Here is a 19,191-nt window from a genome sequence, read left to right as displayed (position 1 = left end):
CAGGGTGATAAAAAGCTGCAGAAACACATAGCAATTACTATGTCTTTCACTTTACAGTTGTAGATACAAATTTACAAAAGTGGGTGAACATCATTATTCCATCTCACATATGGGAAATAGAGGTGCAGAGAGATTAACAGACAATTCAATTCCCTTTGAAGTGAGACAACTCCCACTATTTTCAATGGGAATTAGATCAAGTGACAGCTATACAAAATTTCCAGTTACTGGTCAGTTCATCAGCAGTAATATTTCTTCAACAGACATAAACAAAAATCAAACATAACAAAAGCCTGTCAATGCTAAAAAATATTTGCAATCAAAACCAATAAGAGCATTTATCAACCCACCCAGCAAAAGTAAGAAAATACAACTATCCCTGTGTTAGGGCTTGTCTAGATGGAGAGTTAGTGCATGGCAAGTTGGGGTGTAAATCTACAGCGCACTAGTGTGCGGCCCACTAACTGGCTGTGTGGACCTTGCTACTGTGCGATAAAAATTTCCTAGTGTGCTTTGACCATCTCTTGTTTCAAACAGCAGTAGGTCAAAGCGCACTAGGGAACTTCCAGCATGCAGCCCATGGTCCACACAGTCACTTAGTGTGTGGCATGCTAATGCACTGTAGATTTACACCCCAGCTTGCCATGCACTAACTCTGACCTCCCACTTGGTAAGGCTACTCCCATCTTTTCATGTACTGTGTATTTATACCTGCTACTGTATTTTCAGCTCCATGCATCCGATGAAGTGGGTTCTAGCCCAAGAAAGCTTATGCCCAAATAAATTTGTTAGTCTCTAAAGTGCCACAAGGACGCCTCGTTGTTTTTTCTCCATCTAGACAAGCTCTTAATGAAAGTAAACAGATAGTAAAGCAACTGTTGGAGGAACTGCTTATACTAATGTCTATAGACATTAACAAAACTCACATGTATTTCACAGAGTTTAATAGGGTTTAAGGCCAGAAGGGACCATGAGATCATCTAGTGTTACCTCCTGTTTATCAAAGGCCATAACATTTCACCCAGTTACCTCTGCATTGAGCCCAATAACTTGTGTTTGACTAAAGCATATGATCCAGAAAGGCATCCAGTCTTGATCTGAAGATGTCAAGGGATTGAGAATTCACCACTTTCTTTAACAGTTTGTTCTAATGGTTAATTACCCTCACTATTAATAATCTGAGCCTAATTTCAAATTTGAATATGTCTGGTTTTGGCTTCCAGTCATTGGTTCTTGTTATGCCTTTCTCTGCTAGATTAAAGAGCCCAGTATTTTCTCCCTGTGAAGGTATTTATACACTGTAACCAAGTCACTTCTTAAATCTCTTTTTGATAAATTGAACAGACTGAGTCCTTTAAGTCTCTCACTGTAAAGGCATTTTCTCCAGCCCTTGAATCATTGTTGCGGCTCTTTTCTGACCCCTCTCCAAATTTTTAAACATACTTCTAAAAAAGCGGACACCAGAACTGTATGCAGTGTTCTATTATCAATCTTACCAAATGCCATATACAGAGGTACAATCACTGCTCCCCTTTATACATCCAAAGATCACATTAGCCATTTTCACCACAGCACTGCATTGGGAGCTCACAATAATTGCTTATCCACTATGACCCCTACATTTATAAGAACAAAATCTCCTTTTTGCTATATATTGCCAGAAAGTAAGTATATAAAAGCAATAGAAGAAGTACCAGCAACCAACAGGCCAGCAACATTTAATGAACTTTGGTAGAAAATGGCCTTTATGGAAGTGAGAATCTCAACTTTCAAGTGTCACACAATTTAAGAAAAAAAATAAATCTAAGTTGCTGATTTTTAGTGCACCTTCATTTCGAGAAGTCTCTCTCTACCAAAGCATATCATAGGATCAAGAACATCTCAGATGTAATTGGATTCAGTATTTTAAGCAGCAAATTCCAGAAATTCTTCAAGTCAGCAAGTTAGTTTAGAAAGGGGCCTGGAATGAGAGACTGGAAGTTTATGTGGCAGTTAAGTGGAAAAACTAGAGTTAAAGTTAACGAATTTTTAATAATTTTGCATCCTCAGGTAACTTTGTTTCTTTTCCCAAAGCTATTTGCATATTTTTATAAAAAGGGTCTATTGAACTGGCCTTAACACCACCGAATCTGATAATGGAATTGACTCAGCTGTTTTTTAAACAATGTGTCAGTTCATTTTATTCCTCAGTTCTGAACACCTCTTGTTCTCTGGCCATTTGTTCAGATCAGAGAATAAGAGAAAAAACAGCTCTTTTATAAAAGCCCAGGAAGACAAGACCAAGTTGACCTATGATGCTCAATATTATAAATGCATCTCTGCAATATGGAACCAAAGGCACTTCTCATGACAAGGGTGTACTGGAGCATGCATTTAAGTATCCTAGAGGATAATACCTGCCAAGTAATCACGTTGCTGGATTGCATATACTACAGAGCAGGAGGCTTGCTGATATATTTGTTCTTGCACTTTTAATCTAACAGCTCGTAATGAACTAGATGGAATATGTGCATCACAGATTCAAAATGAAATAGCTTTAATTTCTAACAAATATTGTATTATCTCTCAAACAGCCTCTTATTTTAGTAGACTGGAAAAAAGAGGGCACACTATGAAGCTATTTCTTCAGGCAATTTGATAAAATATGAGAGAAGTAATTTGTTATGAGTACTGTCTTGCTCCCTGGTCTATGTTTTCCTGGAATACTTTTGTTAACACAGTAAGTATAAAATGGGTGGACTGAAAACCAGATAAAGCTGAAGGGAAGGCCATAAAGATAGTATGTTGGTATAAATAGCTAGTCTCTGCAAAAATAAAATAATGAGAGGAGTGAAATACAAAAAAAAAAATTAGTGTTGAAAAAAAGAAATGAAGGACCATTTTGCTAATATCCAGTTTTCTCTAGAGGGAAAAAATCCTATTTTGAACTGGTCAGATGTTTTAGAATAGAAACCAATTGTAAGAAGGCAGCCCTATTTGGAGCACCCTTCTACAGTAGTCCATGGTATGACACGTGCACCTGCCTCAGTTTCTCCTAGGTCCGGCCATAAAAAGAACACAGTCTTTCCCAGTCTCCACTCAAAATCCCATCTTTGGGCATAATTTACTCAGATACACATACAATAATACATAGAACCCTCACAGTAAAAACCATTCTCCCAATTCCCATAGTAAAACATAGAAATGTACAGTGATTTTCCAAGCTCCTTGCTAGTGAGTTCACAGTACTGTTTCCAGTTTCTTTCTGCCCTTGTTCCAGGGTCCCACACCTCTAGGCCATCATCCTGAGAGTGACCAACCCCATGATTCTTCTGCCTAAATCACAGTCTATCAAATCAGCCTTTTTCCACCTCCCAGTACTGACTATTCAGCTTAGGAAGATACTAAAACTAACCCTCTGCTGGTCTACTAGCCCTCAGCCCTTTTCAGCCTCCCATCACTGTCTCTCTGACTAAGGAAGGTCAGCAGGCTAGCCCCTTTTGCTGACTCCTAGCTCTCAGCCTCCTAGCATTAGCTCTTCTAGCCCAGAACAGTCACCAAACTATCCTCCCTGCTCTCGACCTAGCCAATTCCTCCATCCTCCCAAGAAGGGCCTACAGAGATTTCCACTCTCTACAAACTGTCTCTCCCAAGAAGCTCTCACTTACCCCTTTCCTAGCTTCTCCAGTTTCTGCTCTCAGGCAGTCCTGACTCACCAAGTCTCTCTCTCACTGGGTCTCCCCCCACTGGGTCCAGGTGCCCTCTTTTAAACCCAGTTGGAGTGAGCTGTTGAAGCACAGGTGCACTGGCCCTGCTCCCTCTTAAAGGGTCAGTGTCAACTTGTGACATCAACCCTTTTTAATACATCCTTGTTGTACAGAAAAAATTATCATAAAAATATAAGAAAACCTGTGAGCCTCAGCCATGCAACTCTTCCTATATTACCCACTACCTTACCCCTGTCACTGAGAATATAAGGAAAAATTCAAGAAAGAAAATAGTTTGCAACTGTTACAATCATTTTTTTCACCTCATTTGTAAAGGTTTCTGGGATTGGATTGCTCAGAATGTTCTTAATGGAACATGAAACTTTTCATATTTATTGGAGGTCAGTGATTCAAATACAGCTCAGGTCAGTAATGAGCCAAATTTGTTTCCAACAGTCTGAAATAAGCGATATCAATCCATTTCTTAGAAGACAGTTGACCATATCATGAAGATCACCATCAAAATGACGCATATGTTGGCAGATTCAGCTAAAAACAAAGATTTCAAGGATATGAAGAAACTTCATTTCTACACATGGTCCCCTTCAAACTATGGATGGATGAGTCATATTGTCAAAGAAACTGACAGAAACTTAATTTCTAATCCTCAGGCACTAAAGCACTCCATGGATATAGCACTTCAGTTTCCACGACTTTCAGTCTGGCACCTTACTCAAGCATTAAATTACACACATTGAAAAAGAGCTGTTGCAATGATGTTGAAAATGAAGCTGTCCTCAAAATCACTAGATATGCCACAAATTAGCTCTTCAGAACTAAATTTTCCAGCAGCAGTCTTTAAGTTAGCGTTGCATTTCTTTATGTCCAATACAGACATACCCACCCTACTAATTATAGACCAATTCAGATTGCTTTTTAGTGAGAGGCTGTACAATGGACCTAGACAAAGGTGACCTGTAGTCTAGTTTCTCTCACATTCTGTCAATGTTCTTCACTGCCTTAACCATTAGGTAAACACCGGAAACAGGTAAGGGAAGAATAGATCAACCTCTAGGTTCGTAACTGATCTTAAACATTTTCAAACCATCATGAACTGAAACAACACATTTTGTGATGTGAAAATTCTGGCTGAATCATCAGCTTTTTCCTCTTCTGATACATTCACTTTTCTTAGAGTGGGATCCTTATCTTAACAGACATAGGAGTACAACTTATACTGGGATTTAGTCATAATAGACTCTTAGAAGGAGCTCTGAAATTCCCCTGTTAAAGAACAGATACTAAATACTGTGCATACTAACAGATTATTTAAGTTAAAAAAAATGTACCTGAGGAGAGACTGTTTAGGCCATGTTAAAACAGGTTCAAAACGTACGCAGTTTCAGACTGAGCAAGTTGACACTCCTCCTACCTTTATTTCGATGTAAGCAGAGTCAGAATGAGCTCTACCCTCACATCTGGTGGTGAATTGTGGTGAGTTGTGGAAAAGAACTTCAGGGGCTGATCTTGTTTGCATAGGCACACCCACCCCCCCTAGCATGAGCCCACAGCAGCCCAAATGGTCACTTTGGCTGCTGTGGGATCCCCAGTTTCTCTGTTATTGGGGCAGGAAGAATAAAGTGTTGTTACTCTGATTATCTGAATCAAGGACAGTGGAACTGTTTTATAACAGAGGGACTCACCATTAATTAAGTAGCACTCGCTAGACAAGGGATATGGGTTCCAAAACCCAGTGAATTGAGAGAGGCTGGGGACAGGCATTTGTACCTGATGGTATGGGCCCCTTTTGAGGGCCCGAAACACCAATTGCACCTCCTCCTCCTCTCTCCACTGTGGAATATCAGAGCTAATTTCGATTCCATTAGGAGTCTAGTTACAAGCTGCAAAACCCCACAGAGAGGCAGGGCAGTTGGCCTCGGACTAGGTGCCCCTTAACACCCCCGTGCCCCTTAACACCCCCGTGCCCCCCCAGGCTGGGAGGTAAAACTCTGCAGATAAACTTTTGAACTCTGGCGCTGCCCTGACCAGGGACAGAGGCTTTTGGGCTGTTGGACTTTTGGGTGATTTTTGGGTTGCTGGACTTAAGACCCTGAGGGGAAGAGGACACTGCCAAACTTACTTGGGGGTGGGTCTTTTGCTCATGGTTTGTGTTATGAATCCTGTTTGTGGTGTTTCCCCAACATAATGCCGCATTGTTTCCTTCCTTTATTAAAAGGATTTTGCTACACTCAGACTCCTTGCTTGCAAGAGGGGAAGTATTGCCTCTTAGAGGCATCCGGGGGGTGGTATGTAATTGTCCCAGGTCACTGGGTGGGGGCTCGAGCTGGTTTTGAATTGTGTTATTGAAACGGAACCCCTAGATTCTGAACCCGGCCCTTATTGCTACCAACTCCGTCGGACAGAAGGGTTACATCAGCGAGAGCCTGAGATCTTTGAAAGAGCTGAGTCAGTAATATTGTTATCTATTGCATTCTTTACAGGACTAAAACTATCAGCATTGCTGGTCTTAGGTTGTTGCAAGAACTTATTTATTGCTAGCAATCAGTTCCCTTTGATCTGAGTATTTCCTTTGAGTCTTAGGCAGCAGTAGTCCAATTTAAGTATTACTTATCACAAAGTCTAAATAGCGATGAGCAGCCACTAATTATTGTTGGACTTTAAAAATAAATAAATAAAGCAAATAATGCAAAAAAATGCAGCAACAAAAATAGATGGAAATATGTTTGAAGGAACAGCATTTAAGAGACCAGAGGCTAATCTGAAAGCTCTGACTATTAAAACAGATTTGTTCTTTGCTTTTTGTGAAATTGAATTAAAGTTCTGGCTTACTCTACAACTTCAGCTGAATGACAACACACTGAACCAATGAAACACCAGAAATATCCCATCATTCAAAATAAATTCTTAGGCCCTCTCTTGATGGACAAAAATTATGTGTTGTTTAATAGTGTTAGTTCAACTGAGTTAGTTTAACTCGATTGAAAAGAGCGGCAAAATGCAGGCCAATGCATTTGAAGCTATGGAACCTGGCTGTGTTGTAGCCGTACATGGCTACAAATGTGTTAACCCACATCTTAATGGGGCTTCTCAATCATGTTAAGTTAACTCAATTGAACTAACAAACAACTTTTTTGCCCATTAAGATATACCCATATTGGTTGACTACCATGCACATAGGGAATTCACCAAACAACTAATAATAGCTGATTAAACTTTTGTGGGCATTACATACACCATGGAAAACTAAACACAAAATATATAATTTTGGATGGTAGCATAAAAACCTCAATGCTTTTCTCACAGAAGATGGAATGAGGCTGAGGAAATGATGCCTGCCAATTTGTACCATTAAGATTGATTGGCTAAAAATTTCTCCATAGGCTGGCAGAGAATGGTAAACTTTATAGTACTGAGATTTTTACAGAAGAATGCAGAACATTTTTCTGGAAAAAATATACTAATTGTGATAATTAACAATTAAAATACATGTTCCATGTATACAGTGAATTGGTGTGGAAGATCAATAAGGAACATCCCCTTCTAATTAATATTGATACAACATGATCTTCAAATCATACTTACAAAAGCAGTTGTTTCTCTTGTTGCCTTTATTGCAATATTTTATTAGGAAAAAGGGTATATTCATAACTTCACATTTAGTAACTTACTCTGATTTTTGGCAAAACCCTCCGAAGTGTCTCTGCAGGATTCTGTTGCATCAGGACTGGAAGATTTGCAACCACACTTGTTCCTTGGATGTCTTGACCAGAACTTACAAAAAACACACACATTTTAAGTATTATAGTACAAGCTGTCCTCAGGTCACAGATTTCATAGTGAGGACAATGACTATTCATACAACAACTATTATATATATATGTAACTATAACTATATATATCTCCTGAAGAAGGTTTTTTTTAGTTTTAAGAAGATAGCTGAAGATAAGTCACACAAAAAATGAGCTGGATTAAATAAGCAACCATTTAGCAAATATAATGATCTCAATAAACTTTTTGTTTTGGCTTGAATTTACAGTTTTGTTTCTAAGTGGTACCAAAAGTTCCACAGAGTACTGAAGTTAAGAGTCAAACTATTATTACAGCAGTTAGAGCTGAGAAGATCTTCAAGAGTTCCACTAGAATTTCTAATTTCACCTATCAACATTTAACATTTTTTGAGGAACAAACATAAATTAGTTGCTATATTCAGCTACAGACAACTAACCCAATTTAACTCTATTCTGTTAAATAAATACCACAATGCTTTTAAAAAACAGATATCTACCTGGTAAAAGTTTCTACAATAAACTGGAAACAAATGTAATTATTGTGGTTACATTCAATGGAGTCTAGAATGTCTGCATTGGAACACTGATGTTACAGGAAAGATTTTCTTTTTTCTGTGCATAGAAAACAGTATGGTGCATCAGTAGAAACATTCAAGAAGGTCATCAGAATTACTTTGTTAGTGCCCAGCAACTCGAATACATTTGTGATACTGGCAGACAAATCAACCAGTGTCGGATCTATAACAGCTTAACAAGAGGCATTGCAATTGTAATCAAGACAATCCACTTATGTATGGTTATCAAAGAAATCTTAATTAGGCTAGCAATCCCCAACTCATTCACTTTGTATTGATAAGGATCAAAAAATACTTGCTAAGTGTATTTGTCTGTGGTTTACCTATGTCCTGTTAGAAGAAACCAAATTAGCTTGTAGATGCTAATTCTTTTTCAAGTCTTGTAATACTATTATTACTATACTCTCTAGATCAAGAGGGATATTAACATTTAAGTGAAGCTTTGGAAGTAATAATGTTATTGTTCTCATGTCTCTTTGAAACTTATGATTGTGAAACATCTGTAAACTATTTTAGTAGTTTATGGCTCTTGCAAAGGGCATTATCTTTGAATGGCCCATTGAATAAAGATCACAGATATCAGCATATGCTTTTCTTCCCAGTCCACATGGTGAAGTTGCCTGTCAGCATGCTTCAGCTTCAGCTATAAAAAAAAAAGGAACCTGGGGCCTCATCCTGCATCTCTAGTCTGCTGAACTTTGAACAGGGAAAGTTTAAGCTTTGGTCTGAGATCTTCCAAATATTTATTTTGAATACCCTGGAAAATAGTATGGAAAGACTTTAATACACTTTACATATAAGCTGCTTTTCAATTTTGACCTGTTGGAATAATTTCAAAGAAACTTTTGCAAGCCAACATATATAACATCACTGCTATATGAACACTGAAAATCACTTGTATGTATATGATTTCTTAGCCATTAATAACTCTCTTCTTTTCCTTTATTAATAATTTTTAGTTAGTTTACTAAGGATTGGCTGACAGTGTGATATTTGGGTAAGATTTTAAATTCATATTGACCTGAGGGTAAGTGTCCAATACTTTGGGATAGGTATAAATTTAAGTATGGTGAACAGAGTTTTCAGAAACCCCACACTATATTAGACTTGGTTGTCTAGATGGGAGCCAAGGGCTGGAATGCCTGAAGGGGACTGTGTTTGGCTTCTTGTTAACCAGTATGGTACTCCAGATTTGTTACTGGCTTGGTGTATCTAATTATAGAATAAACCACCAGTTGGGGGGATTGCCTGCCCTATTCCTTGTAGTCTTCCCTGAGTGTGGCATTCTCAGTGTGGCTCATGCAGTCACCCAGACACATTTGGTGTAGTCTGGTTAGGACACATATTAACACAGATTAATTGGGTTTGGATCAGAACCCTCATACTAATCAAAATTTAATTTTGATATTGAGAGTTTTAAGGGTTAAAGACAGGGGTCGGCAACCTTTCAGAAGTGGTGTGCCGAGTCTTCATTTATTCCCTCTAATTTAAGGTTTCGCGTGCCAGTAATACATTTTAACATTTTTAGAAGGTCTCTTTCTATAAGTCTATAATAAATAACTAAACTATTATTGTATGTAAAGTAAATAAGGTTTTTAAAATGTTTAAGAAGCTTCATTTAAAATGAAATTAAAATGCAGAGCCCCCCGGACCGCTGGCCAGGACCAGGGCAGTGTGAGTGCCACTGAAAATCAGTTCGCGTGCCGCCTTCGGCAAGAGTGCCATAGGTTGCCTACCCCTGGTTAAAGATTAGTTACAATGAGTGAGCCATGAACATATGAGGATCTTGATAGAAAAGCCCTTGAAGATTTGTGCTCACAAAGGGGTTTATCCTTTAAGAAGAAAGCCCCAGATCAAGAACTGAAAAATTTGCTCAGGGACAGTGACCAGAAAGCAGGGCCTCAGTCTTCACCTGCCCCAGATGCAGCTACAGCAGAAGCAGTCAGAATGCAAACAGTGAAAGACAAGCAGCATCTTGAGCATGAAAAAGAAATGACAGAACTTCAATTAAGGGAGAAGCAAAAGATTGCGGAGATGGAAAAGGAGGAGCATAGGAGGTGCATGTAACAGCGGGATGCACTACTGAGGAAAAGGCTCATTGCAGGCAAATGGATGCACCAGAGGTAATTCTGGATTTAAGTAAAACTCAGAAGAAATTTATTGTCACTCAACAGAGTGATATTTCATTAAAGCAGGCCAGGGCTAAGGCGCAGAATAATGCCCCCAACTGGGGAAGGACAGGGAAGATCTTTTGTGAAAGAGGGAATATTATTTAGTAGGGCTGTCAAGCGATAAAAAAAATTAATCGTGATTAATCACGCAATTAATCACACTGTTAAACAATAGAATACCATTTATTTAAATATTTTTGATGTTTTCTACATTTTGAAATATATTGATTTATATTACAACGCAGAATACAAAGTGTACAGTGCTCACTTTACATTCTTACAGAGGCCCCCCGGGTTACGCAAACCTGACTTACACAAATCCGCACTTACAGAAAAAGTTCCATAAGCTAGAAATAAGAGAGTTTTTTGGTTTTGTTTTTTTTTGTTTTTTTGCGTAATGGTTGGGTATACATTTCCGGCTTACGCAAAATTCGAGTTCCAGAATGGAACGCTTGCGTAAGTCGGGAAGCGTCTGTATTTTTGATTAAATATTTGCACTGTAAAAATGATAAAAAGAAATAGTATTTTTCAATTCACCTAATACAAGTACTGTAGTGCAATCTCTTTATCATGAAAGATAAACTTACAAATGTAGAATTATGTACAAAAATAACTGCCTTCAAAAATAAAACAATGTAAAATTTTAGAGCCTGCAAAGTCCACTCAGTCCTACTTCTTGTTCAGCCAATTGCTCAGACAAACAAGTTTGTTTACATTTCAGGAGATAATGCTGCCCGCTTCTTGTTTACAACATCAGCTGAAAGTGAGAACAGGCATTCTCATGACACTGTTGTAGCTGGCTTCACAAGATATTTACGTGCCAGATGCGCTAAAAATTCATATGTCCCTTCATGCTTCAACCACCATTCCAGAGGACATGTGTCCATGCTGATGATGGGTTCTGCTTGATAACGATGCAAAGCAGTGCAGATTGACGCATGTTCATTTTCATTATCTGAGTCAGATGCCACCAGCAGAAGGTTGTTTTTCTTTTTTGGTGGTTTGGGTTCTGTAGTTTTCACATCGGAGTGTTGCTCTTTTAAGACTTCTGAAAGCATGCTTCACACCTCGTTCCTCTCAGATTTTTGGAAGGCACTTCAGATTCTTAAATCTTGGGTCGAGTGCTGCTGCTATCTTTAGAAATCTCACATTGGTACCTTCTTTGCGGTTTGTCCAATCTGTAGCGAAAGTGTTCTTAAAATGAACAACATGTGCTGGGTCATCATCCGAGACTGTTATAACATGAAATATATGGAAGAATGATGGTAAAACAGAGCAGGGAACATACAATTCTCCCTCAAGGAGTCCAGTCACAAATTTAATTAACGCATTATTTTTTTAAACGAGCGTTATCAGCATGGAAGCATGTACTCTGGAATGGTGGCCACAGCATGAAGGGGTATACGAATATTTAGCATATCTGACATGTAAATACCTTGCACTGGTGGCTACAAATGTGCCATGCAAATGCCTGTTCTCACTTTCTGGTGACATTGTAAATAAGAAGAGGGCAGCATTATCTCCTGTAAATGTAAACAAATTTGTTTGTCTTAGCGATTGGCTGAACAAGAAGTAGGACTGAGTGGACTTGTAGGCTTCAGATTGTTTTGTTTTTGAGTGCAGTTATGTAACAAAAAAAATCTACATTTGTAAGTTGCACTTTCATGAAAAAGAGATTGCACTACAGCACTTGTATGAGGTGAACTGAAAAATACTATTTCTTTTGTTTATCATTTTTACAGTGCAAATATTTTGATTTCAATTACAACACAGAATACAATATATATGAAAATGTAGAAAAAAAGTCAAAATATTTAATACATTTCAGTTGCAATTAAAACTGTGATTAATTTTTTTATTCGCAATTAATTTTTTTGAGTTAATTGTGATTAATCAACAGCCCTATTATTTAGGGAAAAAGAGGCTTCCTGATTAAGTGTGTCAGCAAATAGTTATACCCTAAGGATATAGGAGAGATCTGCTCCAGTTAGCCCATGACGGGCCATTTTGGAGGTCAAAGAACATGTGACAGGTTGAAGCAAAACTCCTATTGGCCACTTATGTATGACTCAGTGATGGCCTACTGTAGGAGCTGTGACTTGTGTCAGAAGCGCAAAGGATTTAAGGGACCTAGAAAAGTATCCTTGCAGCCTTTACCCATTAAAGGGGAGGCATTTGCCAGAGTGTCTGCAGATATTCTTGGACCTCTCACTAAACCTCCCAGGAATGCAAAGAAATATATTCTTGTGGTAGTAGATTTTGCTACTAGGTACCCTAAGGCGTAGCATTGTCTAACTTTGAAGCTGAGACCATGACCACAGCTTTGTTCACTATCTTTAGCAAAGTAGGTTTTCTCAAAGAAATTTTAACAGACTATGGTACTAATTTTTTATCTATAGTTTGAGACGTTATGGGAGTTGTGTGGGGTAAAGCATTTGAAAGCTTCACTATACCGCCCTGAAACTAGTGGACTTGTAGAAAGGTTCAACGGAACTCTAAAAGCCTTGCTTGGAATGCATGTTTCCAGGCATGAGGGCAACTGGGATGGGTTGCTCCCATATTTATTGTTCACGTATAGTGTCCCCCAAGAATCCACAGGGTTTGCTCCTTTTGATCTCTTGTATGGGAGGCAGGTCAGGGGATGCTTAGATTTGATCTGTGACTCTTGGGAGGGTAATACTGAGGAAACAGAAAAGTCTATGGGAGATTACAGCCCTACATTTTCTATGATTTTATGATTTGTTGGGGATGGAGATACATATAGATCCAAAATTATTAAATAAAGTTGAGTTATGGCTGCAACAGTAACAATCTATAGGTGACCTTTTCTGTTAAAGATGATTATTTCATATTCTAACAAATTGCTTAAATTTCTTCTTCTGATTGGCAGAGACAGCAAGACCTGAAGCAATGATCACAGGGTTGAGGTCCAGCACATCCTAAATTCTAATCCCATCCCTAAAAAATACTTGCTGTGCGGTCTTAAATCCAGATCAATAAACTGAACGGTCATTGCTTTAAAGTCTCCACTTCACTTTCCCCATCAGTAAAATGGGAACAATAATACTTATCTATTTACCTCAGAAGACTGTGGTGTGAATTAATATGTACTGCACTTTGAATTTGTAAAACATTAAACAATTGCTTTTATTATTGCAGAGCAGCATAAAGCTTGACTTGACTTGACTGCAGAAAAACCTGAGAGTCTCTGGATTAAGTTTAGAAGTGTGAGCAATAAGGGTGATGTCGTGGTGGAAGTCTGCTATAGACCACCAGACCAGGGGGTAGAACTTACTAGATCACAGGCCCTGGTTCTCATGGGAGACTTTAATCACCCTGAAATCTGCTGGGAGAGCAATACTGCGGTGCACAGACAATCAAGGAAGTTTTTGGAAAGTGTAGGGGACAATTTCCTGGTGCAAGTGCTGGAGGAACCAACTAGGGGCAGAACTCTTCTTGACCTGCTGCTCACAAACAGGGAAGAATTAGTAGGGGAAGCAAAAGTGGATAGGAACCTGGGAGGCAGTGACCATGAGATGGTCGAGTTCAGGATCCTGACACAAGGAAGAAAGAAAAGCAGCAGAACACGGACCCTGGACTTCAGAAAAGCAGACTTTGACTCCCTCAGGGAACTGATGGGCAGGATTCCCTGGGAGAATAACATGAGGGGGAAAGGAGTCCTGGAGAGCTGTCTGTGTTTTAAAGAATCCTTATTGAGATTGCAGGAACTAACCATCCCAATGTGTAGAAAGAATAGTAAATATGGCAGGAGACCAGCTTGGCTTAACAGTGAAATCCTTGCTGATCTTAAACACAAAAAAGAAGCTTACAAGAAGTGGAAGATTGGACAAATGACCAGGGAGGAGTATAAAAATATTGCTCAGGCATGCAGGAGTGAAATCAGGAAGGCCAAATCACACTTGGAGTTGCAGCTAGCAAGAGATGTTAAGAGTAACAAGAAGGGTTTCTTCAGGTATGTTAGTAACAAGAAGAAGGTCAAGGAAAGTGTGGGCCCCTTACTGAATGAGGGAGGCAACCTAGTGACAGAGGATGTGGATAAAGCTCATGTACTCAATGCTTTTTTTGCCTCTGTCTTCATGAACAAGGTCAGCTCCCAGACTACTGCACTGAGCAGCACAGCATGGGGAGGAGGTGACCAGCCCTCTGTGGAGAAAGAAGTCGTTCAGGACTATTTAGAAAAGCTGGACGAGCACAAGTCCATGGGGCCGGATGCGCTGCATCCGAGGGTGCTAAAGGAGTTGGCGGATGTGATTGCAGAGCCATTGGCCATTAACTTTGAAAATTCATGGCGATCGGGGGAGGTCCTGGATGACTGGAAAAAGGCTAATGTAGTGCCCATCTTTAAAAAAGGGAAGGAGGATGATCTGGGGAACTACAGGCCAGTCAGCTTCACCTCCGTCCCTGGAAAAATCATGAAGCAGGTCTTCAAGGAATCAATTCTGAACCACTTAGAGGAGAGGAAAGTGATCAGGAACAGTCAGCATGGATTCACCAAGGGCAAGTCATGCCTGACTAACCTAATTGCCTTCTATGACAAGATACTGACTCTGTGGATGAGGGGAAAGCAGTGGATGTGTTATTCCTTGACTTTAGCAAAGCTTTTGATACCGTCTCCCACAGTATTCTTGCTGGCAAGTTAAAGAAGTATGGCCTGGATGAATGGCCTATAAGGTGGATAGAAAGCTGGCTAGATCGTCTGGCTCAACGGGTAGTGATCAGTGGCTTCATGTCTAGTTGGCAGCCGGTATCAAGCGGAGTGCCCTAAGGGTCGGTCCTGGGGCCGGTTTTGTTCAATATCTTCATTAATGATCTGGAGGATGGCGTGGACTGCACTCTCAGCAAGTTTGCAGATGACACTCAACTGAGAGGAGTGGTAGATATGCTGGAGGGTAGGGATAGGATACAGAGGGACCTAGACAAATTAGAGGATTGGGCCAAAAGAAATCTGATGAGGTTCAACAAGGACAAGTGCAGAGTCCTGCACTTAGGACGGAAGAATCCCATTCACTGCTACAGACTAGGGACCGAATGGCTAGACAGCAGCTCTGCAGAAACGGACCTAGGGGTTACCATGGACAAGAAGCTGGATATGAGTCAACAGCGTACCTTTGTTGCCAAGAAGGCTAACGGCATTTTGGGCTGTATAAGTAGGGGCATTGCCAGCAGATCACGGGATGTGTTAATTCCCCTCTATTCGACATTGGTGAGGCCTCATCTGGAGTACTGTGTCCAGTTTTGGGCCCCTCACTACAAGAAGGATGTGGAAAAATTGGAAAGAGTCCAGCGGAGGGCAACAAAAATGATTAGGCGGCTGGAGCACATGACTTATGAGGAGAGGCTGAGGGAACTGGGATTGTTTAGTCTGCAGAAGAGAAGAATGAGGGGGGATTTGATAGCTGCTTTCAACTACCTGAAAGGGGGTTCCAAAGAGGATGGATCTAGACTGTTCTTAGCGGTAGCAGATGACAGAACAAGGAGTAATGGTCTGAAGTTGCAGTGGGGGAGTGTAGTGAGTCGGTGTGGCTCCCCGCCACCCCGGAAGGGGAAGAGCCCATCCGGAGGCCGGAGTGGGCGGAGCTAGGGAGTTCTGAGCCCGCCCCTCAGAGGGTCAGGCGACGACCCGGAAGTATAAAACCGGGCCCTCAGAACTCAGTCTGGCCCCAGCAGCCAGAGAGACCAGACGTCGCCAGCCTAGCTCGGGGCTGGGAAACCTCCGCGGCCCGGAGTGACCGCCAGGAGCCGCCGGGCCTGCCCTGCACCCGCTACCCCGAGGAGCCGCCGGGCCTGCCCTGCGCCTGCTACCCCGAGGAACCGCCGAGCCTGCCCTGCGCCCGCTACCCAGAGGAACCACCGAGCCTGCCTGGCACCTACTACCCAGAGGAGCCGCCGGGCCTGCCCTGCGCCTCCTATCCAGAGGAGCTCCCGGACTTGCCAAACGATCCCTGGCCGGATGAACCCATGGTCCAGGATCCCCCCGAGGCCGACGCCAACACCCAGGTAGGCCCAGAGGGGGAGTCTGGAAGTAGCCCGGGGGCAGCCGACCCCAGTCTGGCTGCAGCACTGCCAGAGCCGATGTCTGTGTGTTGCGGCCAGGATCCCCACTGACGAAGCAGCGGGTCTTCTGCCGCTGCCAGGGCCCCGGGCTGGGACGCAGTGGAGTGGGAGGGCCTGCGTCCCCCCTGCCACCCAACCTGTGGGTGGCAGTCTCCCCCTCTCCCAAGCCTGTCGAGGCTCAGGCCTATTACTGTGGCTCAGCCCTGCCTGAGGGCCTGAGCTCTGCCTCAGCATTTGTGGCCCGGCCCTGACCTAAGGCCTGGGCTTAAATACTTTATGTACTGTTGCTCGACCCTGACTAAGGGTCTGAGCCCTGACACAACCTTGGTGCCTGCCCTGAGCCAGGGTGGGCTTCCTGTATCTTTCAGGATTGCAAGGGCTGCCGGGCGAGACCCTGCAGCCGGACAAAGCACCCAAGCCCCAACGGGCAGTGAGTCGGTGTGGCTCCCCGCCGCCCCGGAACGGGTCGAGCCCCGGCAAACTCCTGTACAGGGAGGTTTAGGTTGGATATTAGGAAAAACATTTTCACTAGGAGAGTGGTGAAGCACTGGAATGGTTTACCTAGGGAGGTGGTGGAATCCCTTCTTTAGAGGTTTTTAAGGTCAGGCTTGACAAAGCCCTGGCTGGGATGATTTAGTTGGGGATTGGTCCTGCTTTGAGCAGGGGGTTGGACTAGATGATCTCCTGAGGTCCCTTCCATCCCTGATATTCTATGATTCTATGACTCCATCATGTCACTTTCCTCTCACAGCAGCAGGTTTAAGAATGTTAATTGTAATTTAAAACTTTATTTTACAATATTCAGTTGTATATATTTTTTCATCTTCTGATCTTTCAGAATACCACATTGAAATACATACAAAGGACACTGAAATTCCACAACATGAGTATATACTAGAATATTAACTAAATGTTATCAAATTAAAGGTTGTTATTCTGAAGATTAATTGTCAGACAGTTTTAGTGATATCTAGAAACTGTTTTGGAGCCAAATTAGTCTAAACGCTAATAGAAATAGTTTGACAAATAAGATATAGAAAAATAACATTCATGATAAAGATTTTGCATGTTGGCTATCCAACTCTTCTCCTTTTCTCATTCCCTCTTTCTTTCTACCTTATCTCAAGAATGTAGACTGTAATTTTACCAAGAATGCAACTATAGTTTACAATAACATCCAACTTGAGAAGTGCATCAACATTTTGGGTTTTTTTTAAATACATCTATTAAAATAACTAGGCTACTTCCCTAACTGAAATTAGGATGGCATTCTTAAAAATATTACGACCCACTTGTATGGCTAATTATCATATCACTTTTAAATACGTAATGCTCCAGAAGAAGGCAGGAGGTCTCATTAAGTGTCTTATCTGCACTAGTGTTCCCTGGTTTAAGAATGTTGTCCACAAACACAGTTATGTTAGCCCGTTTCAACAGCTCATAGCTATATCCAAATCTTTTTTTTAAAACCATTCAAAATTAGGGTGAACTAGATTAGAGAACAGAAAATTTAAAAAGACAATTTAAGTACAATTTTACAAAGTTTCCAGAACATGTTTTTAAACCTCTATTTAAAACTGAATGAAAGGATGTTATTAACTCAGTTACCATGAATGAGTTTACATTAAATGATTAGTTATTTTGTGATGGACGTGGTTTGTTGCTTTGTTTTTCTTTTAAATCAAACATCAATATTTCATTATTTTATTTCAAGCAATAACACTAATGTGTCTAATGTTCATTATGTGCGTGTTAGTGATTTGTTTAATACTTCTTTGAAGGCTCACATGCTAATCACATTACTTGCACAATTCCAACAAAATCTTAGAGAAACAAAAGCATTACCTGGCTGAAGGACAGTGATTTGCTTTCTGAAATTCAGCAAAATGGAATTTAACGGTACATCTTAATCAACAGATACTATGACAAAATACAATCAGCTTTGTGAATAAGAAACTTAAAGAAAAGGAGTGCCTTCCCCTTTAAATGAGAACTACTCACAGTGAGTGGCTCACTGCCAATTCAGAATTTGGAGCTGGAGGCATTTCAACACCTCCACACAGCCTGTAATTTTCCAACTGTGGAAGATTTTTCTTATATTACTACTGAAGCAGTAGCATTGTGGATTCTTTTCTTTAGCTATTCAGGTCTCCAGAATTAAAGTGAATTATCTCTAAATGTTCAGATTAAGACCGTTTTAATACTGTATGATGTACCAGTATAAATGCTACGTAGTTATTTCCTTCAGAGGTCACAGTAAATGCAATGTTATAGAGAAACTGTTCCTTTATTAATAGTACTAACTGCAGGAAAGCTCTGTCAGAGCCCTATACTTTAAGGCAATTTAGATCACCCTTTTTTGTGAGCAAACTTCATGCAGACAATATCATTTATGTACAAACATTCAGAACTAAATCTTTGGGTATTTTTCCCATCTTTCTTCAGTTTGTAACCATGGACATATTCACAACATTGTGGGTCCAATTTTCAAAAAAACTCTCTAAAATTGCATCTTCAAAATATAATGTTGGGAACATTAATAAAAAAATCCTGCATGCAGATTGTGCAGACAGAAAATATGGCCAAATTTAAACTTGGCACAACTGTACAGCCTTATGTGTATATAACATAATGTGACTGTGTGAATAATATTATTATTATTAGTCTGAGTTTGGAATGACATCACAAGTAAAGATAAAAATCTTTATATCACATCATCTGTTTTGTTTCACCATGTATTTTAGAGAAACAAAATTATAGAAAATGTTTAGAACTTGAAACTATTGTATTGTTACTACTTGGGACATGTGCAGAAGAACTTTGAATCCAATCCTGCAAGCCCACCTCACATGGAACTCCAGTTGAAGTCAACAGG

General features: G+C 40.5%; 1 protein-coding gene across 1 annotated transcript in view; it reads right to left on the bottom strand.

Moving 5' to 3' along the window:
- The window catches only part of PPP4R4 (protein phosphatase 4 regulatory subunit 4), a 108,808-nt gene that overhangs the window by 65,459 nt on the left and 24,158 nt on the right, over window positions 1–19,191 (bottom strand). Inside the window, exon 3 of the mRNA XM_024197128.1 lies at window positions 7,376–7,478. Coding sequence (XP_024052896.1) covers window positions 7,376–7,478 — 103 coding nt within the window. The remainder of the gene's footprint in view (window positions 1–7,375; window positions 7,479–19,191) is intronic.

The sequence above is a fragment of the Terrapene carolina genome, unplaced genomic scaffold (genome assembly GCF_002925995.2).
Source record: "Terrapene carolina triunguis isolate 2854851 unplaced genomic scaffold, T_m_triunguis-2.0 Scaffold96, whole genome shotgun sequence".
NCBI lineage: Eukaryota > Metazoa > Chordata > Testudines > Emydidae > Terrapene > Terrapene triunguis.
Note: the sequence above shows the minus strand (reverse complement) of the source record. Positions and strands in the feature narration are given on the sequence as shown.